Source organism: Pangasianodon hypophthalmus, chromosome 4, assembly GCF_027358585.1.
Source record: "Pangasianodon hypophthalmus isolate fPanHyp1 chromosome 4, fPanHyp1.pri, whole genome shotgun sequence".
Classification (NCBI taxonomy): Eukaryota; Metazoa; Chordata; class Actinopteri; order Siluriformes; family Pangasiidae; genus Pangasianodon; species Pangasianodon hypophthalmus.
The window spans coordinates 30,923,904-30,949,432 of NC_069713.1; the positions used below are offsets into that span (position 1 = coordinate 30,923,904).

Here is a 25,529-nt window from a genome sequence, read left to right on the forward strand (position 1 = left end):
TGCCTCTATTAAGGTAAAACTTTTAATGAGTTTCTGCCTGACATCATTACGCTACTACTTATATTCTATAAGGTCAATGGGACAATCATGGCTAAGCAGTGAACAGAACATGAAGGTTCACTAAGTTCACAAGGTAGATAAAGTTACCACAGCATGGAATTCATAAATAGCAAACATCATCAGCAGTGATTCAAGCCACGCTACGCTGCAGTAATGTTCATCGCTGATAGCTTTCAGGTACTTTACCTTGGAGCTGAATTCTGTTCTCAGGGCTGTGGACCAAAACAGAGCTGACAGAGTCGAGGTTGTCGTAGTTGCTACAGCCAAGTGGGCCGGTCCTCGTCTCAGTTACCTGAAAGTCAAATAATTCTTCAGACTAAAATTATTCAGATTGAAATGCTACAAAAAAATGATATATTGTGAATTTTAGATACTTTTGATTCTTTTTTTGGTGTTATAAAGTACAGAGAAATTAGACTTTTGTTTTTGTGATTTAATATACTTCCAGTGCATACTGTATATCCACCTCAAATTCACACACATCTTTTTTGACTTTGTACTTATAAATATGAACAAAAAGTATGTATTTTATGTAAGTAAGAATGAAAAGGGTTTGTTTAGAAAAACAAAACTGATAGGGAAAAAATTATTCAGACGCTATATTAAAAAATATCTACTATACTATATGTAAAGGTTACACAAATGTTCTAGATATAACAAATTGCTTGTTCAAATTGCTCCTGGTGTCATTAAAAAAAGACATTGGAGAAGCTTCCTAAAGTTCTCAGAGACGACATTATTAAACGACACTTGAATGGAAAAAGACACAGAGCCATAGCAAAGACCATAAACATCGCTGTCAGTACAACTGGTTTGAAAATTATGCAGGTGGAAAGTTCACGGAACCGAAACTAATCGTTCACAGACAGGTGAGCCACGCGAGATTTCACATCACACTCTCAGATTAATGATAAGGAAGGTAAGCGAGAAGCCAGCAGTCACTCAGAAAGAGTTGCAGGACGACCTGAAAGCAGCAGGAACAACTCTTACACAAAGAACAATAAGCAATGGACTGCAGCGCAATCATCTCCGTTGCTCGCGTATGATCCCAATTAAGAACCACAGTGAAGCACGGTGGTGTGAGCATCATGTTTTGGAGCTGCTTCTCTGCAAAGGGTACTGGGGTATTAGACATCATTGAAGGAACCACGAATGGAGTGATGTACCTAGACATGTTAGAGGAGAATTTAATCGGACAAAAACTGAATCTGGGGAGAAGATGGACATTTCAACAAGATAACAAACCCTAAACAGACAGCTAAAATAACTTTGCATGGCCTAGCCAATCTCCTGACTTCAATCCCGTTGAAAATTCATGGAGGATTTTGAAATCGTGAGTCCATCATGATCAGAAGGACCCTTGCAACCTTGGGTAATTGAGGATGATTTGCTAAGAGGAATGCGCCAAAATTGACCCACGATGCTGCAGAAAGCTGATTACGTCTAACCGTAGATATCTCATAGCTGTAACTGCCAACAGCAGCTTTGCACCAAAGCACTAAGGTCATATTTATCATATTTCTGTCATATTCATAAAAACAAAATATATTATCTGTTTAAATTTTAAGTGGATATATATAGTACACTGAAAGTATATTAAATAACAAATAAAAGTGTCCTAATACTTATATGCCTTTACTGCATACAACACGTGCCTTTCCCTCTGAAAAAATGATCTCTATTTATATTTTATTAAACCCCAGCGAATTCTCAAATCTGATTGGTCAGAAGGTTGATCAGTTAAACATCAATTCACAGATTTATATTAATGTATTCATTCATTCTTTTATAATTTCTAACACAGGAAGTGGGGGGTGGAATGACATTTGTAGGATGACACCATGACACGGTGCAACGCAACATCACGGCTCACGTTAAATATCACGTATCACAGGGCGAGACGAGGGGAATTGTCAGGAAATGTCAAATAGATTTGTCAACTATACTATTATTATTTCAAGTAAGCCTTATTTGACCAGCAGGGTTCGGGTTATCGTTTCACTCCCTGCACACACTCGGCGCAGCATTTGCACTGAATTCACACAATACACCATCGAACAGACCTCGTGATAAAATGCAGTTCCACTGTCGAGCGATTGATATTAGATATTTAATATCATGGCCAGGCGTCATTGCTTGTTAACTGCAGCGGATGATTACTTTGCTAGCTCTATTGTCACTGTTTAATTAACAAATGTGGCACCGCAGACGAGCGTGTGAGAGATTCTTGCTTTTCCCTTCGTAGAGTGGATTTCATTACAAAGAGAACTACAGCTTCTTGAGATTTTATCACTCTGACTTCAGTTAACAATTTTTTTAACGACATGACGGAGACAATTCTAACCGAAATGTCCAACTGCAACTGCAGAGAAACATCGTAACTCACGATGAGTAAAATCTTACAAAGAAACCAAGGACAAGAAGAACAAAAAAAACAGAACAATCAGACTAAAACAAAAGGCAGCAAAATCACATTTAAATATATAAATAATATGAGACGGCTGTGACTAAAATCCCCAGAGTCACTCAAAAGACAAAAGAAAAAAAACAATTCTGAGAAATCAAGATAAGAAGTGGCAATGAAAAAAAAATCTGACTACAGCTTGACAAAAAATAAATAAATTCAAGGACAGAAAACTGTCCAGAGGAGAAAAATGAAGTAAATAATTAAAAAATTTTAAATTTAAAAAATCCTGCTTTTAAGGGGACACAGGATAATAAATACACTGAAAAAAAAATTATTTTGACAAAATTCGCTAAAAAATGTCAAGGACAAAAAGCAGCACAAAGTACTTTTGAACCCGTGTGTATGAGAGACAGAAACACAGAGAAGCACATCACACCCACTGCGCTCTCAGGGTCTTTTATTGATGCTACGAGGTGATGCATTAAAACCTGAAACACACACACACACAATACACAGGCCGATATAAACACTGCAGTCCTTGGCGCACGCTAACAAAGGACATGCAAATGCACATTAAAATTCCCGACACCTTTCGACAAAAAAAGATGTTTTGACTGCTTGGGAAGCTTTAATATGGAGGATTAAATCTCAAAGTTACACCGACTTTAATTCTCTGTGACGTGCTAAAACTAGCCAAATTTTTTTCCTCAAGTAAAAGTCACAAAGTACAGCTTCAAATTCTTCTCTCTTAGCAGGCAAAGTAGAAAACATATGTATAAACTCTTACATTTACCACAAGCATGAAAGTAAAAGTTGAAGAAAGACTCAAAAGGAATGAAGAAATGTAGGAAAACTATTTAAAGCGAAGGCTAAGTAACCGGAGCCAAATGTTAGCTAGCTAACATTCTCTGACCATAGAAACTAGCTGAATGCTAATCACTAGCTGTGACAGTACAAACTGCTGTGGTAAATACAAAGTGTACGTAGCACCATGGAAATGTGTTTCAAGTCTCATTCTCACTCTCACATCTATTAAAGGTTTGTTAGCATGCTAATGACTATGCTAATAACTATGCAAAATACAAACTGCCATGATGAATACAAAGTGTACGAAGCAGCAGATAGATTACAGTCAAGAGTATTAAGTCTTATTTTCACTCGATCGCACATCTGTTTAGACATCCCTTAACCCCTCAAATATCACTCGAAACATGTTTTGTGCTTAAGGTTTGCTTTTTTAATTCTGGCTAACAAGTAAGGGTTGCTTTAGTTTATAGCATACCGTATTTACAGATTCCATGCTAATATCTTAAGAGAAAAATTTGTTTGTGATAGAAAGATGCCGAATAGTTTACCTAGCGAAGTCTGCTAGGTTCTTAGCTAACTTGCTAACTAGCTAGTGATCAGTAGCTAGCTCGGCATGTCAGCTAAGTGACTAAAATCCATTCCCCTGCATCAAAAATTACATTTCAGATCTGACAGTATTTCCAGCTGTAAGTCAAATCACAAGTGTATATTCATATATGTAATATTAATATCATCTTAGAACAGGATCATAACACATCACCCTGTTGTTAATTCATTTCCTATTACAGCACACCACCAAGTGTTTTATTCCTTACTTGGTGAACCACTGAATGGGACACGAGCAACAGATTTATCAGCATTATCTCATCTAGAACTTCTGATATCTTTTTTTCCCCTTTTTCAATTAAAAAAAAAGTTGAAAATGTTTTTGTTTCATCATTCAGAGTTTTCATTAATTCAAAATTATATGTGATGGATGACTGGCTTTACTTCTGGCTTTTAGATCATAGTTTACCATTCAAATTGAATCTTTATGTATTTCATTAAGATATAATTACTGTAGAGACAATTATTATGTGCAGAATGACAACGGGCATTAGTATTAGCATAAGCATTGTTGAGGTTATCTCCATTGTTGAGGTTATCTCCAGAGTATCTCCAAGTCAGGCACCATGCACCACTGGATTCATGGATGTGATATCACTTGTTTCTTGAAAAATAACCCTCGAACCCCTCATCACTGTTCAATATCTCTTTTTTTTAATGACAGTCAGTCACAACAACAGTCTGTGATGTCATTGTAGTGATAATAAGACCCCCATAAGATCTCAGCTGGTACCAGTTCATTGGTTCTCCATCCCCAGTTTCACAAAAACTGAGAACCGAATCTTTGCAGAACAGTTTGAGATTAAGCCCCTGGATCCCACCATGAGATTGATCAAGTTGATCAGCACGCACAATAAAAGACTTCATTACCCGGTCCATTATATATTGCAGCCTTCTCCGTTATCGATATCCCAAAGGCCAATAATATTACGATAACATTTAACAAATTATACATTCTGCAGCCTTAATTTCCCAAACTGCCATTAACCTCAACCTCATCAAAGCCCATAGAAGAATCTCCATTTGCAGTGTAATAGAGGAACAGAGGGTGTAAATTGGATTTCCCTGAACTGATTAATGATACCTGGAAGTCGCACTTTGTTCAAAAGCCTGCATGGAACAGAAAGTTCATACAGCAGATTAAGTTCTCAACACCTGCTCATTTGCATTTCTGTTGTAACAGAATGTGTGAGTTCAAGCTCAGTTTTTTTCAAAATTCTTCACACGTCTCTGTAGTAGAGATGTAACCGAACACATTACTCACGAACAGATGAATGAACAGATGAACAGGTTCTAAACAGATACAAATATCCAGGTTTTTTTTTTTAGTCTATTAGTGGTTTGCTCCAGTGGGCATATAAAAGCATATTCTACCATTCAATAGTACTAAACTGGCCTAAAATTTACTAAAGAACAATACTAAAGAAATATCGTTGTGCATGCTTTTCGCCATTACTAAAATCTTCCTGGAAAAATCTTCCTTACATTATGAAATGGACCCCATTTTGACTCACCGCAGTACTGCGTCCCTGCTTCGTAGTAGATTCTGTACTTTTCTGAATTTACTGGAATGTAACAAACCCCAAAAAATAAAGTAATAAACAATCCTTCCGTGATTTGAGAAAGATATTGTTGATTTGAAAAAATAGCTCTCTATCTTACTTAGTCACATTAGACAGAAAGTTTGATGTAGTTGAGGTTGGGGAAGAAGCATAATATGAATTAAAAAAAGGAAAAAATCCCTTTGTGTTTAGGCCACACCCTTTTCTCATTTTAAATTTTTTTCCCCCCACAAAATACCACAAAGAATAGCAATTTGCAAAACTTAATTCAACTTTATTTAACTTCTGAACTTTTGCTTTTTTCAGTTGGTAGATAACAGTAGCTATCATGTTTGTGATTTTTACGCCAAATTGCTAGTTTTGGAAAAAAAAAAGCAAGTCTGTAGAGGTGTTTTTTTCTTTTTTTTTTGGGCTAGTTGGAAAATACTCAACAGCAACCAAGATCTTCTAAATCTGATGAACATATGTTATGGCAAACAAAGGGAAAGTGAAAGTACAGACAATGTATCTATGATATACAGAACCTTTTATGTTGAAATATATATTGTAAAGATTTGTAGAGGGAAAGCAGATTTACAGAGTTGATCACTACTGAGCAGTGAACCTTTTTTCCATGCAAAGGGATCGTTTCAGATCTTTCTGTGCAGTTTTTGAGATGGTTGAGATGGAAATTTTGCTGAAAACTGGCAACCATTATAATAATCCTACTAACAATATTTGATTAGATTTACTTTAGTTTTTGGGTTTGTTCCATTTGTTCCATTTTTCTTTCTGATGTATAAATATTCTCTGCCCACTATCTCCTTTTAAAAATGCCTCTTTCATATTCTCTCAACAGTTTTTGGATGCTCTCAGCTGAAATATATTCAGCTCTCCTGTTTTTTTCCTCCTGATGTCTCTGACATTATTCTCCAGAACTTAGCCAGCGAGATGCTTTTCAAGCTGTTTTCTAGAGATTGTCCTCATTTTTTTTTTTTTTTTTTTTGTAGATAAATTGTAAGATAGATACATTTTGCTTTTTTTTTTCAAAACAAAAGTTAGGGGATACAAACTTTTGCACTCAGCAGTCTTGAATAAGCCACAGCAGTGCAAAGTTATGACACTGTCTTCTCTATTCTAGCCATTCTTGCTAGCGATGCAGTGTAAATCATTCATTGTCTCAAATTAACCGAATTCTGAGATATATCAAAGCATATGTCTATAACTTTTTTTTCAGTTTCCTAATACCAACTGCAATACACATGTCGTTAAAAAGAACTTATGTTCGACAGGTCAAACATTTGACACACACATCTTCATATATACAGTAATAGTGATCACTGAGAATAAATGAACCAGAAAAATGTAAATCAAACCTTGAGAATATGAAGTGACAATGTTGGGCACACTGAATGAAACATGAGCGCGTTGATTGGGATGTGCGAATGTGGAACGAAACATTGATCAAACGTACTGGAATTAAGTGGAAATTAATGAACGACATTAGTCATTAGTCTGTGGAATAAATCTCCGCTGGATCTCAAGAGGTAGTGGGGGATTTATTATTAAAAGAGAAAGAATATGAAACTCTGCTCTAGGTTTTCAGTACTTGGAGACTCTTTTTGGTTCCAATCCCAACATCCGATACCATGCTATACTGTGTTACGTAAGGCTTGCGTACGTCATAGCGCTAATGACCAGACGACACAAAATGGACGTATTTTATGACGAATGGAAAGAGTGCAAACTATATGAAAAATAGCAAGAAGAGGAACTACAGCATCTTCCTCCAATACTGCTAACCTGAAAGAATATCTTAAACATGAAACTCAGCACAAGGAGGTCATTGCTAGCAAAAAAAAAACAAAAAACGACTGGCTAAATGAGAAGAAAATGACCACAGACAATGCTAGGTGACTGAATATCAACTCTTAGCCAGTATGTTGTTCTTGAAGATCAGTCTGTATTGGTCATCAATAACAAGGGATTCCGACATAGAAAACAAAAACGTACTTTAATTTACTTTCAGCTGTACAGAAGTTATAACGAATGAGCCTAGAGCCTCTGTGAGAAACATAAACAGAGCTAAATAAAATGTTCCATGATGCTCAAGATGAAAAAAAATGCTATTCAAGGCTCCTAGAATATTCCTCAAACTCACATCTGAGCTACACCTACTGAGTTACTCATGTTCTGTAAAATGTGAAGGTTTTTTGAAAGCACAATCAATCTAAAAAGTTAAAAGTGCACTGGATTTGGACTCTACAGAAGGCCAGGGTGGAATCCAGCATCACCTCCTCCTACACGAAAACCCTGCCTCTGCTTGTGCATTGTTTAAAATCTGCACATCGTGACACACTGGCAACTTTTTGAAGGAATACTGCCAAGAACCGCTGCCAAGAACATGGGTTTCTGGCAACGATTATGAACTTCATAACAGAATAATGAGGGTAATATTAAGCTGAAATGATGACACCGTGAAACTTGTGTAATGAACACCCCCAAAACACTGGTCAACTTGTCAGCTAGTCAGCTATGTTGCGATTTGCTATTTGCTAGCTAGCTGACTTGGCGTGTTAGCATTTCAGGACCTTTCATTTGCATCAAAAAATAGTGCTGATCGCTTCATTTTCATTTCCATTTCATTTCAAAATTGTCAGAATTGTTACATTAAGGCTTAGGAGAAAACAGCTCCATTGGATGGTGAACATTTTTTAGATTTTTTTTAAAAATAAAAATAGTTACATTATGAAATGGAAAAACTGATTTGTCAGATACAGAAAAAAATAATAAATTTCAAATTATAAGGCCCTAATTGTCCTTAATGGCCAAGTGCTTATGTATTTTTATATCCATTACCTGACTTGTGCAAGTCAAGCACCACTTGTTTCCTTTTTTGTTGAAGGTTCTTTGGATTTTTTTCTGTGGTAACGGATGACAAAGAGATTTTACAAAGAGATTTTATTTTATTTTTAGAGATTTCATATACAACCTTATAGTTATACCACAGAGAAACAGGACATGGTTCCTGTGAACTGAGAACAAATGAAAACTCATACTGAAAAAGTGGTTCAAAAGTGGTTGTTTGAGTGGAAAATCTTTTCCATTTTTCCATCTAAAAACAAGAAGGAAGGATTATTTAGTCTACTACTCCATCTACACGTGACAGCTGACTCCACTACTTTATTTTCTAGTTACTAGTATTAGTGCTAATCTGTGACTCTCATTACATTTTCAGAACATTTTCAAAACACAGTTTTCTAGATCAGGGTCTGTAATCACTAACACTGGCTGGTTTAAGGGAAAAAGTTAACTCATTAAACAAGGGGTGTTTTTTGCAAGTAATAAACAGATCTTTATAGCACTAAAAGTAGCTCCAGAATCCACAATAACTTACACATTGTCTTAAAATATAAATACCAAATCACAAAATCTCATAGTTTAAACATCTTCAAATCTCAAAAGCTTGAAAACTTACAATCATCAACATTTCACAAACCTCAACAGCTTACAATCTCAAAGTCTCAAAATCTTAAAATCTCAATACATTAAAATCTTAAATTATTAAAATTTTTCAATAATTTTAAATTTAAATTTCACATTTTTTTTAAATCTTACAATCTCCAGAATCTTAAATCTTAAAATCTCAAAATCTCAATAATCCTAAAAATCGCCAAATCTTAAAATCCAAATATCTTAAAATCCTAAAATCTTAAAACCACAAAATCTTAAAATCCTAAAATCCTAAAATCCCCAAATCTTAAAATCTTAAAGAATAAAAATCTCTAAATTCTAAAATCTTAACATCTTACAATCTCAATAAATCTTAAAACCTATAAATTAACAAAATCTTATAATTTTAAAAAATCTCAAAAATTAAAAACTTTAAAAATTTAAAAATTTAAAAATCTCAAAATCTTAAAATCTCAAAATCTTAAAATCCTAAAAATCTCAAAATATTAAAATCTCAAGTACCCTTTTTTTCCCCCTAGGCAGATCAGACTCTCCAGTAAAATCTCAATATCTGTAACACTGCTTTGGTGAAGACAGTTGGCTAATGTTGAACATTTTATTTAGAATTTTTTGCGGAATTGCAGGATATTTGGCACAAAGTCTAAATATCAAATCACTGCCTTTCTTGCAGTATGATTTCCACCAAAGCCTGGAACTGAGCCGGCAGCCAGGTGGAATGTCGATAAAACCTGTCGATATGCTTCACGGTTAATGATGTTAACTCAAATATACAGACGGAAACCTTAACTAGTTGCCCAATTTTATTTTCTCTTCACTTTTAATATGGAAAAAAAACAAGACAAAGCCCGAAAACAGGTATTCTCCAGCTGTTTCTTCATAAAGCACATTTCAGACCCATTTCACAGCATTTGGACGAAGGCTGGAAAACAGCTGCTGCTGGCAAGCCATGCAATCAAATGATGTGAGCGATCTTTCTTAACCTCACTGTCAGAACTGCGAGGGTTTCGCATCGATTGTGGAGCTATTACGAGACGCAGTCGGTCATATCGCCCTCTGAGAAGCAATACCTCCGGAGATCGTTTCTCAGCCTGCGTTACGCACCACAGATGAGCTGTAAACGCTCTCATTAGACATTTGTTATCTTTTAAATGTTCACTACAAATTCCTGGTTACTCTCGGGTATGGGCTGCTAATTAAAAAGCTGTTTAATTACATATTCGCTAATTCTGTAATGAATTTAGAAAGCATCACACATGTACACGGGGTTTGATTTAGGGTTTCGCTCATTCGGAGGCATCAAACTTCCCCCAAACTTTCAGTGAATATAAACAGCCAGACTCCCTAGTTGATGATTTTCCTATAACAGCACGCCATGCTGTGTTTTAATAAATGATAAATGAGGGCTCAGGTGTAAACATCTGTTCATCTCAGCTATCCAATCCTGTTAATAGCACGTCTGAGGCCGCAGGGTTGGAACTCGTCCAATTCTTCAGTGAATTCTCTTCACAGGAGCTTCATGAACCGGTCTTAAGAAAGGTAGGAACTTTTTGCGCCATTAACGGGAGCTAATCACGGTAACACGAGCATCCTCGGGTGTTTTAAACTTTGCCGGATTTGTTTAATATTCTCATATTAAAATCTAGGATATATATTCTCATTCTTCCCACATTTCCTCTCATGACATTTCCTTTATCTCCAGGCTAAGATGAAAATGATCATATCTGAATCCATGTGACATAAAACATATGAGGTCCATTTTTCTACACTGACAAGCGACTGCTCATGCTCGGGACATTTATAACAGCAGATCTGCTCGGTCTTAGTGGTACCATCTGCAGCTCTAATGAAGACCCAGCTACAGCAATCATAATGTATTAGAGCTCAATGAGGAATCTCTTCACCTGCTAAATTCATCTGTGAGTTTAGAACTTAAAAATAGACACATTTAACATCCACCGACTTGCTTGCAGGACTTAGGCTGTATAGATGCGTCTGATCTCGAGCGGAATTACTCATCATACGGATAGGTGAGCCACGATCATTTATCATTATGATAGATGGCTTGGCTGAAGGTGCCGCTGCTGTTTTGTCCTCATTAACACAGAAATATTGGGAAAGTCCTTACCTGAGTCAAATGCACTTTGCTTTTAAATCACTCTGGGTCCAAACACCTTGAGAAATGGCCTTGGCTATAGCAGCATTTGCTTAACTAATAATCATGACTTAAAGGGAAAGGATGTGCTAGCTCAGGTTCTCAGAAGGTTGTGTGCTCAAATCTCATGATTTGCCAATGTAGCGCCAAGGTTGGAGCCTTGAGTCGAGGACCCTCAACACCTCAGCTACAATACTACAGTACTACAGTACTACGACAAGTCATAGGCCCTGATTTAATAAAAAAATTAAGTGTAAAAAAAATTGTGCAAATGTCCAATAAACCCACAATAAATAAATAAATAAATAAACAGGCTGACAGATAAATAATTAGAGAAATGCTGGATTAATAAATAAGCAGGGAAATAAATAAATAGAGAAATGTTTGAATGAATAAATAAATAAATAAATATATATAAATATATGAATAAATAAACCGGTAGCTAAATGAATAGAGAAATGTTTGAATAAATAAATAAATAAATAAGCAGATAAATAAAATAAGGAGGTGAATAATATAAACAGAGAAATTTTTCAATAAATAAATAGATAAATACATTTCTATTTATTTATTTATTTATTTAAAACCATGCACACTGATTTACTAATTTTATAGCATTTTACAGAGGATTTCGTTTTTTTTTTCTCCTCTATTTTCTCCCCACCGACCACATCTTTGGGTCCTGCTGCATCACTAGGCAGCATAACAGCCTTGGAGGAAAGTGCTATCCGCCGTCTTCTGCATACATAAGCTCACAGATACTCACGATTGGCTAGTGATTGACAGGAAAGAGAGAGTATGCCATCCCTCCCATCCAGATAGCTCGATGTCAGTGATGAGTTTCAGGTTCACTCTTCAGCACACGCAAATATCATAAAAAGTTAAAATGTGGTAGCTAACGTAATGTAATAACATCATGGTGAGCTAGTTAGCTAGCTAGGTGCACTAATACTGACTCACAAGGAGGAAACAAACGAGTATAAGATTATGTAGCATATCGTGTTTGTACTCTTGACAAAAACGTTGTAAAGTCGTTGAGGAAAGTTTTGGTTATAGGCTGTAAAAATATTATTCGATTATTCTTGTTTTCGGCTTTATTTTCTTTATTTTCTCTTTATATGTTTAACCGCAAAATGACTGAGTGTTGTACTAGCAGGAGGGTAATATGATGGCTTTGTGACGTACTTTATTTTGTTTGTCAGTGTTTCCACATACAGCGAGTGGTAGTATTCAAAAGCTTGTAGTAACGCACAACATGGAGGGGCGTCGTATTACCGTAAAGCTTGTTATACGTAAACACACACACCATACGAAAATGCTTGTTTTGCGAAAGCCAATAGAAACTAGTGCTTATTTTCTTTTTCTGGTTGTTGGAAGTATGAAAAATTGAAAACTCTTGATGGGCACGAAATCTGATATTGTCCACCTCTGAGATAGTAAGTAATACACCAATTTCAGACAACAACATTGTGGAAGGTGTTTAGGACGCGGAGACAGAAACAAGACGAAATGTTACACTAAGCCCTTTGAGCAGTACACTATATGCTTGGATTGTAAACTGCTTCATCAATTACTTTGAATAAAAGTATCACAAAGTAAATTTCATAAATCTAAACCCAAGGCAAAGGAGTGCACATGCTTAGGAATCCTAGAACTTATGTTGGCACTCTTGTTTTAATGCTCACAGCTATCCTTCACACATGCCAGCTCAATTTTTCATTCTTCTCCTTCATCACAAATCCATCATGACAGAAAACAACTCAAAACACGACTTATCGTGACTAGCGGAAGTGCAGCAAGACAGGTCGCCTGCTGCAACCTGGAGCGACGCTCGACACGTTCATAAATCCACTTCGGCATGAAATGCACGCACGTTTCATACCCGTTAGATTGCTTTAATCAAAGCAGTTATGGGATGATGGGAAATGGAGAATAGGTGTACAAAAAATATAGGAATATTCATCCAAAACTACAGCGAGAGAGAGGTTTGAATCTCTGCCTAATGTGTTTATACAAACAAAAACCAACTCCCCAAGGTTAGCGTGTTCATAATTATGCACACATTTTGCACTCGTCTCAAAATATCACCCATTATATGCAAAAAAGTATGCAAAATACATACTCATTCTCATGCAGCTGTGTATGCTTAGCGATGTACTGCATGCACCATTCACTCTCCAAATCTCTGGATTTACATCAAAATAATCAATAATTAAGCAATAAAATAAAAAAAATTCAAAACTAAACAATCAATACCTTTCAAATAATTAATTTTACAATGTTTTTTTTTTATGCAAAATAGAATACGTATGTTTTAGGAGTTAAAAATGAAAGGCAAGATTAATCTACTGAAAAGAAACGAAAAGATAAAAAGAGTGGGTCTAGAAGAAAATATTTCTAGATAATACTGAAGTCACAAACAGAAATGCAAACTTTTGAACTGGTATCACTTGTTTTTTTTTTTTAACTAATAATATCCTAACATGCATTTTTGCCATTTTGTTACTTAATTAGTAAAGAAACATGTCAAACCTAATTAAAAGCATTTGTAGGATATGAGATCATTCAATTATGACATTAAATTAAAAGTTGTTGTGGTCTAAGGGTGCGCAAACTTTTGCGCTCAAGAGTACTGTTTTGAAATATCGCTGGGAGATGGAGGGATTGTGAGAGAAGTGAAAATTGAGTCATATTTATTTATCTAAGATGAAAATAGTAACATGATGTTAATATATTCACTGATTTGTAATTTGTTTGGTGGATTTATTTAACATTTAACTGATTATTAACGGAATTGTTTAATAGATTTACTTACGAATTAACTGATTAGTGTAATAATAATTGATTTATTACTAAATTGCTCAATTTGACATTAATTTGAGTATTAATTGACTTGTGTAATTGATTTATTTAACATTTTACTGATTATTAATTAGAATTTTCACAATAAAAATGTGACATAGGTTCTTCTGACCCGAACATAACGTAAAGGTTAAGGACGCTTGAGGAAGTCCGGGCCGTACCTTGATGGCCGCTGAGGCGATCTGGAGGTGGTGCAGTTTCCTCAGCGTGCTGTCTCGGTCGATGAAGTAGGAAGCAGCGAGGTGATGGAGGGCCTCGAGTGTCAGCGTGCCGTTAGCGGCTCCGCTGTTTGAATGGGCTTCGCTCAGCTTCCTCTTATCCACGAAAATGGTCAAGGACTCCTCACCTGGACGAGAGAGAGAAGTGAGAGCTGTTAGTTCACACGCCACTGAGCAGCTGAGCACCGACTCTCTCTCTATCCTCGCCTCACCAGTTCTCTCTAATCTCCAAGCATTTTGTGGGTCTCTATCAGCTACAGTTTGGTGAATAGTCTACAGAGAAGCAGCAAGACGAAGTAATCAGGACAGCACCATGAAAGCTGGGGTCCTGCACTGATTTTAACACACTAACCAATATCCTTTATCATGCTACATTATGTGTTATATACAGAATGAATCATCTGAGAACATGCTGTAATAGGAAAATAAATCAACGATGGGGTGGTGTGATGAAGCGGAGTTCCTCTCAGCACCGAGAAGTTGATTATTTTCCACAGCACATCCTGAAGTGTATCATTCCTCTTAAAGCAAAGCAATTTGCCAACGACTACAATGTTTTTGTTCATTAAAGAACAGCACATCATACTTTTTATCCGTTTATAGTTACAATTAATGTTGTGGAACATCCACGAGACAAATAGGTTACTGGTATCTTTTATCTTCTGAGAAGGTTAGGCTGTTATAACCTGCGTAAAACTTCCTGAATGCTCTAATCTGTTAGATGGAATGTTAATAATCGTTAACGCTAGCTAGAAGTCTAAAATAAGCTAGCTTGACATGTCTACGATTTGATGAAAAAATTGATACACTTAACCTGGGTCTTGTGTAGACAATTGAACAATCTGAACTGTTTATAAAGAGTACTGAAATGTGTGATCGCCAGATCATCGCTAATTCATCAATTTTTCAAACTAAAACGGTTCTTTCACTCTTTTGTTGCGCTTTCTTTTCATCAAGACTCTTCTGGCCTAGAAACCCCAGCACACCGCTCTCATTTTTATCACTCGTCTGTGAAAGGATGAAGGAGAACAGGAGGCAGTTCGACCGCCGGAGGGTTTTTGTTTGGGGAGAATACGTTTCGGAGAAAAAAATGACTCCAGTCAGGTGCTGAATTGTCTGGAGATCTAAATGGAGCCCAAATGAGGGCACAGGAGGTGCACTTAGCAGCTGAGATATCGATTGCGGGATCATCGTGGTGAGTACTGTAATTATTCTCCGAGGGAAATGCAGTCATTGGGTACTGACAATTAGAGTACAATAAGAGCCACAAGGCCGTCATCACACACTAGCAGTGGCAGACAGAGTGAACGATGTCGATAACATCGGCAGGTTGTGTGATATCACTTGACCTCTGGCATATTTTCCATTTGTACCCAGACCTTGCATACTTGTACAAATAATTTTATCCAAAGTAATTAGCAACACTGGAGAAATGTCGTGAAATATCTGTTTAGACTTTTTTTTTAGTTTGACTTGCTCCCTATATACAGAGGCTGTCTGTTTAATTCAAGCTCCATTGCACATAAATAGAGGATGAAGGAACACATTTAGGACTAATCATTTGAGTGAAGTTAGGGTTGCACGACTAACAAAACTGGCTCAGGACGCCGCTGTTGAGGTTATTTTATTAGTGCAGATAAATGCTGACCAACTACAAAGAACGGATTTCAGTTAACAGCCATCCACAGGCTACAATTTACATTTCATGCTTCAATGCTTTTTTAGGCTATACTGTAAAAAAAAAAAATCAGTGCAATAAATGTGCAAAATAGTCAACGTGTGTCATGTTACACTATTTAGGGATGTCCTAATTCGTAAAATGCACTTGTTTGGATGGCATTCAGCTAAAATCACTGATTCTGAAACTGAGAATGCGCAGCATGGAAGCTCATGTCCGTCAACAGAGCTCCCTTTATAGTTCAACGAGTAGCCTTGCTTGGTGTCTGGAGGTTTTTCCAGGCTTCAGAGCTATTCATAAGTTGCACAAATTACACAAACAATGTAGAGTTTGCTGAAAAACAGAGGCACTGTTTGACAGCTTGACAATATATCATGCCAAAATGTATGCTTAAAGACTACCAGGCCATTCAAGGGCAATATTAAATACATAAAATGACACTATTAATTAATTAAGTATTAGTAGATGTTTTCATATGGAGAGCATCTTAGGAGACAGCATGTTACTTATCTCAAGAGCTACATATTTTATGGATAAAATTATGAACAACACATAAAATGAGCCATAATTGCAGCAGATGAGTGCTCGGGCAGGTTATCCATTAGCCCGTGGGCATGCTTTTTTTTTTTTTTTTTTACAGGAGCATCTAACGAATATTAATTAACAAAAACAATTCAAAATAGCAAATGAAAGCAGGATAAAATAGCATACATCCTGCACACATATTATGATTTGAAGGCAGTGGTCCAGACACTGTTGAAAACCCCATTCTCAGGCCCTTCTACTCAAGAAAAACCGACAAAAACACACACAGGTGATTTGGAGAATGGTGAGCTCAGGTGCGTAACCCGACTCTGAATACCTGTAACTTTCCCTACGTAGATACTGACATCACTTTTGGGCTCTAACTCTAAATTATATGTGGGCATAGCAGCACGTAAGCTACATTAACTGTACTATTAAGTCCATAAATATAAATCACTTCATTTGTGTGAGTTTGTTCGGTCATTAGTCTGAGTGTCCCTGATGGAGGTTAATCCATTAGCGGTGGTTATTGCTTTCTGAAATTAAAAGCATGGATATCAAATGACAAAAAAAATGTGTTATGTAGTCACGTTAATGTCCAATCTGACCTCATTCCTGTTAGCAGAAAATGTTCTGTCATACCAGCATGGACTGATCTGAGAAGCATTACCCGTCAGCTAATCAACGTCAGCATATATATTTTCTCCCACAGCAGGGAAGAGATCTGAAAGAATCTATTGATGCTCTCTGTATTTGAACTAAATTAATGTCTGCCCTCCTTTTTTTCAGTCTGTCCTAATAGTTAAGATATGTAAAATGGTTTCATTAAATTGGGCCAACAACCTATTTGTAAAACAAATCAAAACAAAACAACTAATTTTTGCCTTCTCGAAATGCTAGTAGCTTTCAAATTATTAGTTATAAGGTTGTTCATAATTTACAGTTATAAACAAATAGGTCGTAATATGTTATTTGTGTGCATATATGTGTAATATACAAAGAAATGCAAGAATACATTAAAATATAAATATCATCTATAAGCTATGACTTCATTTATTGTCAGTATAAGTTATTAAAAAACCCATGTGTGTATCTATGACTAAATATAATCCGGAGTGTGTGATGAGCACTACTTCTTTAACAATTCATAATGCATAATAGACATATATAGACAGCTATAAAGTGGTGTCTTTTAATAAATAATTATTACTATTATGAATTTATTCATGGACCCTTATGGAGTCGTAATTTTTATATTACCTAGATTACTTTATTTCTTCACGATTTTTTTTATAGCGCAAGCGTTACTTTTCATTATGCTGTATAATAAAATCTTAATCTTGAATATTAAAAACAAGCTGGTGGGGAAGAATTGAAATGGCACTTAATGAAGTCTGGGAGAACGATCACGTCTGAAGCTCCACCTCCTTCCTAAGTAACTTTCTATGAATTCCCATCTCTCGCTATCTTTTCTAGTAATTGTGCTGTTATACAGAAATTAATCAACAATGCATGTATTTCTCTTATACCTCCCTTTCATTTGTTTATATTTACATTTTAATGTTGTGGAACATCCGTGAAACTGTTAGCTCCTGTTATCACTTACGTTATAGCAGCTATAAACAGCTGTTCCATAACTAGTCTCTTGTTTTTTCGCTTTTGAGGTTAAAAAAAACCCCGTAGCTTGTCATGTGACTGAGAAACCACAAAGTCCTAAAGAGTTTCGTGTCAGCTTTACCGCTAACTGCTACCAACTACGCTGATACTGGAGACTCCTTCCATAAAATGTTTTAAAAACACCTCCTCATAGAAAACGCCCACATTTCTAGACTGTTTATCTGGAACATCTGTGATACAAGTCTGTAAGTTATACAATAATGCACTAGAATGATTTGTGATATTACCAGTTACCAGTTACTGTTATTGAAATACAAAATATACAAACATGATGAAATTAGTCTTCATAGAAACCATAGAAATCTTGTATTAGTTTTTGATATCCATGGAAAATAAAAAAAAAACTCTTTAAATGATTTATAAGAAAACCAGATGTTCCACCCTTCTTACCTCCAAGAGTGGCTGAGACCAGGAAGTGAGTGCCATACTTCTTGATGATATTGTCCGTGATCATCTGCAGGCTCGGCCGTCGCCCCAGCTGCCTGATGTTGCGCACAAAGTCGGGGTCTAAGGGCACTGCTTCCTGCCTCTCCACAGCCAAGTTGTTCACTTTCCATCGGCCAAACTCCCTGCAGAACATCACAATATACTCTATAATTCACTAAATATACAGGGTCTATTGGAATTGGCTTGGCACTTCAGTGAGAATTAATAAAATGAATAAATTCCCCACAGAGCATAACAGAGAGACCAATTTTATCACCTGTCTGTAAAAAAAATGCTGATATTATGGCTCCATAAAAAGATATTTTTTTGCACTGAATGTGCCCTCCTTTTCAAATATTTTGCGTGTTTGTATCATTAAACTTGTAGTTTTTAAAGTTTCACAAATGTGACACTCTTTTTTGGCATGTGGTCACCAATTTCTGGTCTGGTGTTGACATGATTGATCACATAACGGCTGCAGATTTGTCAGCTGCACATTAACGCTCCAAATCTACCATTCTATCATGTCCGAAATGTGCTTTATTGGATCCTCACCTGGTAAGTGGTGAGGCCATTGAACTCCACTGAACTCACTGTCATCCAGTCAAGTCAAGTGGCTTTATTGTCATTTCAACCCCATACAGCTGGTACACTACACACTGAAATGAAATAATGTTCCTCCAGGACCATGGTGCTACATAAAACAACACAGAGCTACATGAGACAACACAGACCTACACAGGTCTACGTAAAGTGCACGTGTGCAAACAGCACACAGTCATGTCTGAGACGACTTTGTGCTTTGTACTATGGTTTGAAGTAGCCATCATAAGATGAGTAAATTGTAGCTATATAGGGATGTACGTGCCGTGGGCAGCAACAAACCTCAAGAAGTCATGGCATTCAAACGATGCTTGACTGTTATTAAGAAAGAAAACATTCCCCACACCAATACACAACCACCACCAGTCTGAACTGTTGACACAAGGCAGTTCCGGTATTCTTGCTTGGTTAAACCCAAATTCTGACCCTACCATCTGCAGCAGAAACTGAGATTCATCAGAACATGCAAAGTTTGTCCAAAGTTTGTTAATTGAGCAGTTTGGGTGAGCCTGTGGTCACTGTAGTCTCAGATTCCTGCTCTTGTCTGACAGGAATTGAACCTAACGTGGTCTTCTGCTTGCTGTAGCCCATCTACCTCAAGTTATAAGGTGTGGTGCTTTCTGAGATGCTTTTCTGCTCAACACGGTTGGAAAGAGTGCTTATTTGTGTTACCATAGCCTTCCTGTCAGCTTGAACCAGTTTGGCCTCTCCCCCCTGACCCCTCTCATCAACAAGTCACTTCTACACACGGAATTGCCCCTCATTGGATTTTTTTTTTTAAGTATACCATTCTAGTGTAAACTCTAGTCACGTGTGAAAATCCCAGGAGATCAGTAGTTTCAGAAAAACTCAAAGCAGCAACATCTGCCATGGTCAAAGTCCCTTAAATCACATGGTGATGGTTGATGTGAAAATTAACGGAAGCTCTTGACCTGTATCGGCATAGATTTGTTTTCTGCATTGTTCTTCCTAAAGTGCAAAATACTAAACTGCTAAATTCTGGCAAAAATATATTGTCGAGACTTCTTCAGGGCCCAGTGAAAAGCAGAGGATCATGGGATGAAAACATGTACAGCGCCCACAAGAATTTGACTTGGCGGATCACTGCCAAAACCATTTTGAACACACGAATCATAATCACACATATCTAGAAAACGTATGACCGAACAAACCGGTACACCGTAAGTGACAAAGTGCATCTATAGTGTAAGATAGCGAGCCGTTAGAAATGAAAAAGCAGCGTGAAATGAGAAAAGGCCACAAAAGCAATCAGCACACAATCTGGCTCTCCTTTCCACCTCCTCCTGTTTATACCACTTCTGTTCCACACTTCCCCTGTACACTTGGCCGACACAGACAAAAACAGTAGGTGGGATTTGATTGTGCTGGGACTTGAAAAGGCTCAGCAGGGAGCCAGGTGCTAAACACACTGTACGGCTCTTTTTTTTTTCTCTCTCTGAAATGTAATCTGCTCAGATCTTTCTATACCTATTTTCCACCTCTGGTGTTCTGACCTGAAACGCATGAATTTTTTAAGCGTGTAGGGTAGAAGTCGAGGAGGAAGGTCTTTCAGATATTGTTTATAATCAGCAAGATGTTCCCTTAATACACTCAGCATGCATGCTTACTACGGGTAAGTCAATACATCTCTCCGTACAATAGGTACATTAATAGCTTTTCTTGCCCAGTTCGTTTTTCATGCTACTATTTGATCCACATCTTTATGCTCACCTAGAGTTATCACGCTCTACTCAAGGACCCTGATAAATTCACTTGTATAAAAGAGCAAATCATGGCAAGGATCAATTATTAGCTTTAAGAAAGCTGCTACCATTGCTACCAGTCGGCCCAATGAGAGGATGTGTAGAGGTTCGATGAATGGTAGATCTGGAAAATGGCTTACGATATAACAGTCAGAGCTAGTTTTAAAGCTTCTCGCATCCAACAGCCTTCCTTACATTCCCAAATGTACCACAACAAAAAAGTTACATGAGTGGGAGGTTTGTACTTCATCGTTGGGGGACAAACAAAGACTATGTTCATTAAAATGCAGGAATGATGCACAACTCCACACAGAGAGTTCAGGATCGAACCCTGTGAGCCACCAACACCACCTCCTACACCACTGTGCCGACTCTAATATCCTTTTTTTTTTTTTTCTTTCTGCCAGTACGGTATCACGGTAATGTCTGAGATATCACTTCATCAAGGTTGAGTTATGGATGCATGCTGGCATCCATATTCAGATCAGCTCATCTGTAAAGTGGTAAGCATGCGCCAAACACCTGATTTCTTGGCACAGTAAGCTTCTGTAAGAATTATGTAAGAACACTTTTTTGTACGTTAGTGTGTAAATGTGTTATGTCATGTGTCAGTGATATCAAGGTCTGCTCATTCGAATAGCCATTTGGACAATATATGTAATAATGCAAGATCATTTTAAAGCCATGGTGAAAGAGCTGTAGGGAAAATACATGCTTTTAACACTGTTGGCTTACAATACATTTCTAATAAGAGTTTGGAAAGGGCACATTTTAAAATTTGTTTCTTGGCCATTGGTCTGTTTTCTGGGGGATGGTTTAGAATGTTCATTGGGTGTTTTTCAGGCTGATTTTATTAGGCATTGGGGTGTTTTAGGGCTTGTTTTGATTGGCCATTGGGGTGTTTTGGGGCTTGTTGTGATCGGCCTTTGGGGTGTTTTAGGGCTTGTTTTGATTAGCCATTGGGCTGTTTTGGGGCTTGTTGTGATCGGCCTTTGGGGTGTTTTAGGGCTTGTTTTGATTATCCATTGGGCTGTTTTGGGGCTTGTTGTGATCGGCCATTGGGCTGCTTTGGGGCTTGTTTTGATTAGCCATTGGTCTGCTTTGGGGCTTGTTTTGATTAGCTATTGGGCTGTTTTGGGTCCTTTTTTTGATCGGCCATTGGGCTGCTTTGGGGCTTGTTTTGATTAGCCATTGAGCTGTTGTTTGGAGCTGGTTTTGATTCCTTATTGGACTAGTTTTCAGTTTGTTTTATTGACGATTTAGTGGTTTTTGTGCTGGTTTTCTTGCTTGTCTGTTGGGCTGTTTTGGAGTTAGTTTTGATTGGCCATTGGGATGGTGTAACTTACAGGATTCAGTGGTCTCGTGAGAATGCATTCATAGGAGTGCAAATCCAAAGAGTGCTCAGAAAAATGAGGCAAGTGTCAAACACGGTAATCAACAGTATTTCCAGAACCAGAGTGCAAATCCAAATAACAAGGCAAGGGTCATACACAAAATGGCAAATTTCTCAATAGTTACTCAAATGAAAACCAACAGCAAGATTTTACAATGATAGCATGTAACCATGTGCTTTGTATTATAGTCTGTAGACAGGAAATGAGTGTGGAATGAGGAAGAGGCTCTAAACCTCGGGGGAGGGTGCTCTCTGGTGGCATGGCAGTGAAATGTCCCAGGCAGATGTGACAGATGGTTAGTTTGGCTGGTTTTGAATGTCCATTGGGTGTTTTTTGTGCTGAATTTATTAACCATTGGAATGGTTTTGATGGGCTTGTTTTATTGGGTGGATTTGGGGTTGTATTAGAATTAGTTTTGATTTGCAAGTGGGCTGCTTTTGTTTTTTGTTTTTTTTTTTTATTGGGTGGATTTTGGGTTGTACTGGAATTAGTTTTGATTTGCAAGTGGGCTGATTTTTGGGCTGGTTTTGATTCAGCTGTTTATTTTGGCTTGTTTTTATTGGTCATTGAATTACAGAGTAGAATTATTAGAGTAGATGCATTTTCAAGTTTAACTCTGTAGCTGTTTGCCTTCATGCTACAGCTTATTATAACAAAGGAAAACAAAATATGCACCTAAAATAAAACAAAGTATAAGCGTTATATGTTAGGCTTAGATACAGTCGCGTGCCTGTACCTGTATATCTTGTAGCGCGTGGTGAAACCGTGCTGGTGTCGCTCGGAGAACTCGGTGAACTCGTGCGCGCGGCGGAACGGCCCCTTGTCCGCCAGCAGCCACGCGAGGCGCTCCGCGGCCCCTGCGCACGTCCCCGCGGCCACGAGCAGCAGCAGCAGGAGCAGCGCGCGGAGAGCACCGTGCCCGGCCATGCATCCGCGCGTGCCGCATGCCCGCCGCGCTTTCCCAGGTTTGCAACTGCAAGGTAACGTGAACGTACCTCGCGTGTCAAGTCCGCAGAAAAGCTTCAGTGATGCACGTTAAGTCAAAAACACAGCCGGTACAGGTGGTCGCATTTACAGCATCCATACAGCTTACCTGATTTTGTAGTCCTTTTCTTTCTCACCTCACTGCAAACTAACTTTTTTTTTTTTTTTAATGCACGCTATTCACAGCAATCCTCCCACTTCAGTTAAGTCCAATGCACGTAAGTCTCGAATCCGATCTGGTATCTGCAGAGTGCGCGCGAGATCCACATGCAGCGTCTTGGGAGAATAATAAAAGTGTCATATCAGACTAACATCGTCTAATTCGTCTAATCTTCGTTGTCCTCCCCAACAAATCCGACAGCCAAACAAGTTTAATAGCGCAATAAGAAACGCGCATTGACTCGAGCTGTGAGCGCGCGCGAGGAGGATGAACCATGATGCATTTGCCTTATCGCCTATCTGCAGGGTGAGAGAAGTGCACGCGCGCCTGGTGCACTTTTTGGAAACGCTCTGCATTTTAAAGGACAATCTCTCTCTCTCTCTCTCTCTCTCTCTCTCAGTGTGTGTGTGTGTGTGTGTGTGTGCATGCATTTTTCAAATCCCACATTATTGTCCTCCTTTCCTTCCACGCGCATGCACATGTTTTATATTTGGAGATCTGGTCATGCTTACATATTTCTGGGACGCATTTGACAGAAAGCATTTAAGACTTTTCTTGCAATCATCTGTTTAGGCTTTACATGATGCATGGTCTCAAAGTCTGGATAATTGGCTGATGAGTCGATTTGGCTCAAAACGTGACTGGTAACAATAACAGGATAAAAAATAACAGGTGGTGTTTTTTTGTGTGTGTGTGTGTGTGTGTGTGTTTTTTTTTTTTTTAAGTGATCCACAATCACGTTTTTGCCTTCTATTTTAATTCACTGATTAGCCTTATGACCTTTGCCCCTGTGGCCCTATTTCCTTAGGGTAATATTGTGTAGGAAAGGGTTAAAAAGGAAAAAAAAGTAATCTAGGCTATTTATGCAATAACTGAATCTCTAATTGCCTAATTCTTTTCCTTCTCTTTGATTGAATCTATATTAGTACATTATAGTGTCATATATCATTAACGTTATGAAAATTGCAGGAGTTGGCCGTGACGTTGCACTCCATTAACACGGAGAGACCTGAGCACGCTTCGGGTAATGAAGTCACTCAGTTCAGAATCACTGTTTGCCTTTTTAGGTGGAAATTAAATTCCGCCGTCTGAAGCGGCACATCTATTAAGAGGCACAGAGAGAAAGATGAGTAGAGGCAGGAGAAGAGAATAAGATAATGAAAGGGAGCGAGAGAGGAATAGAGAGAGATGGAGAGAGAGAGAGAGAGAGATGGTGGGAAAGACAGAGGGAAAGAGATGTGTGTGTTTGCGGGGGGGGGATAGAGAGATAGGGACGAGAGGGACGAAAGTGACAAGGACAAAGAGAGAAATTGTGATAGAGAAAAGGAGATGGAATAATGATTAGGATTTGGAGTTTTACTTCGTAAAGCTGTATTATAGCTTATGGCTTACGGTGCGTTATTTTATTTCTTAAAATATATTACACAAAGGGAAGCTTATGTTTGATTTATTGTTATTTATTAACACAAAGTTATCCAACGCTAACAACTGGTTACAGCAATATCTGCAACCAAACACATCCTATAATGTGATATTGCTGTGGAGAGACTTATTTATTTATATTTTTTAAAAAATTCAAAATGACTTTAGTTCAGATATTTTGGCAGCTTTCCAAGCACAAATTGCTTGTTTCAGGTCTCTTGGGTTCAAGTCAGCACTTTGCCTAATTCCCAAACTTTTTCTGATTTTTGTTTCTTTTCAGCTGTTCAGATACGGACTTGTTTTTGGTGTTCATGATTATTGTCTTGTTGCATAACCCAGTGGAAATTCAGGGCTCTTTTAATAATGGCAGGTCGTCCAGGTCCTAATGTTGAAAAGCATCCCAATATCATCACGCTACCGCCACCGTGTTTCACAGTTGCCATGTTCTGATTGGAAGATGGTTTATTTTCTTTATGCCAGACATAACAAGAACTGTATTGCCCCAAAACCTTCAGTTTTTCTTTTGTCTGGCCAGCAAACATTATCGCAAAAAGCTGTGAGGATCATTACTTTGGTTAGCAGTGGTTTCTGACTTGCTACTCCCCCATCTTTCCCATGAATTCCACATTTTCCATTTCCTCTTTCTTATTGTGTAGTCATGCACACTAAGCTAGAAAGGTCTACAATTTTTTTTTTTAAATATAGTTCTTGGGTATTTTCTCACTTTCTGAGGGAGTTGTCATGGTGCCCTTTAAGAAATGTTTCACTTC

At 37.6% G+C, this 25,529-nt stretch overlaps 1 protein-coding gene across 2 annotated transcripts in view; it reads right to left on the minus strand.

The window, feature by feature from the left end:
• The window catches only part of brinp3b (bone morphogenetic protein/retinoic acid inducible neural-specific 3b), a 31,974-nt gene extending 8,129 nt beyond the window's left edge, over nt 1–23,845 (minus strand). Inside the window, exons 1-5 of one of the 2 annotated variants that reach the window (XM_053233023.1) lie at nt 23,287–23,845; nt 22,930–23,166; nt 18,398–18,576; nt 14,071–14,255; nt 247–352 (exon numbers count right to left, since the gene is read on the minus strand). In XM_053233023.1, the coding sequence (XP_053088998.1) occupies nt 247–352; nt 14,071–14,255; nt 18,398–18,576; nt 22,930–23,120 (661 nt within the window). In that variant the 5' untranslated portion in view covers nt 23,121–23,166; nt 23,287–23,845. Of the gene's footprint in view, nt 1–246; nt 353–14,070; nt 14,256–18,397; nt 18,577–22,929 lie in introns of both variants that reach the window. The other variant, XM_034303426.2, reaches the window with a different exon arrangement.
• Nucleotides 23,846–25,529: the final 1,684 nt, after the last annotated feature.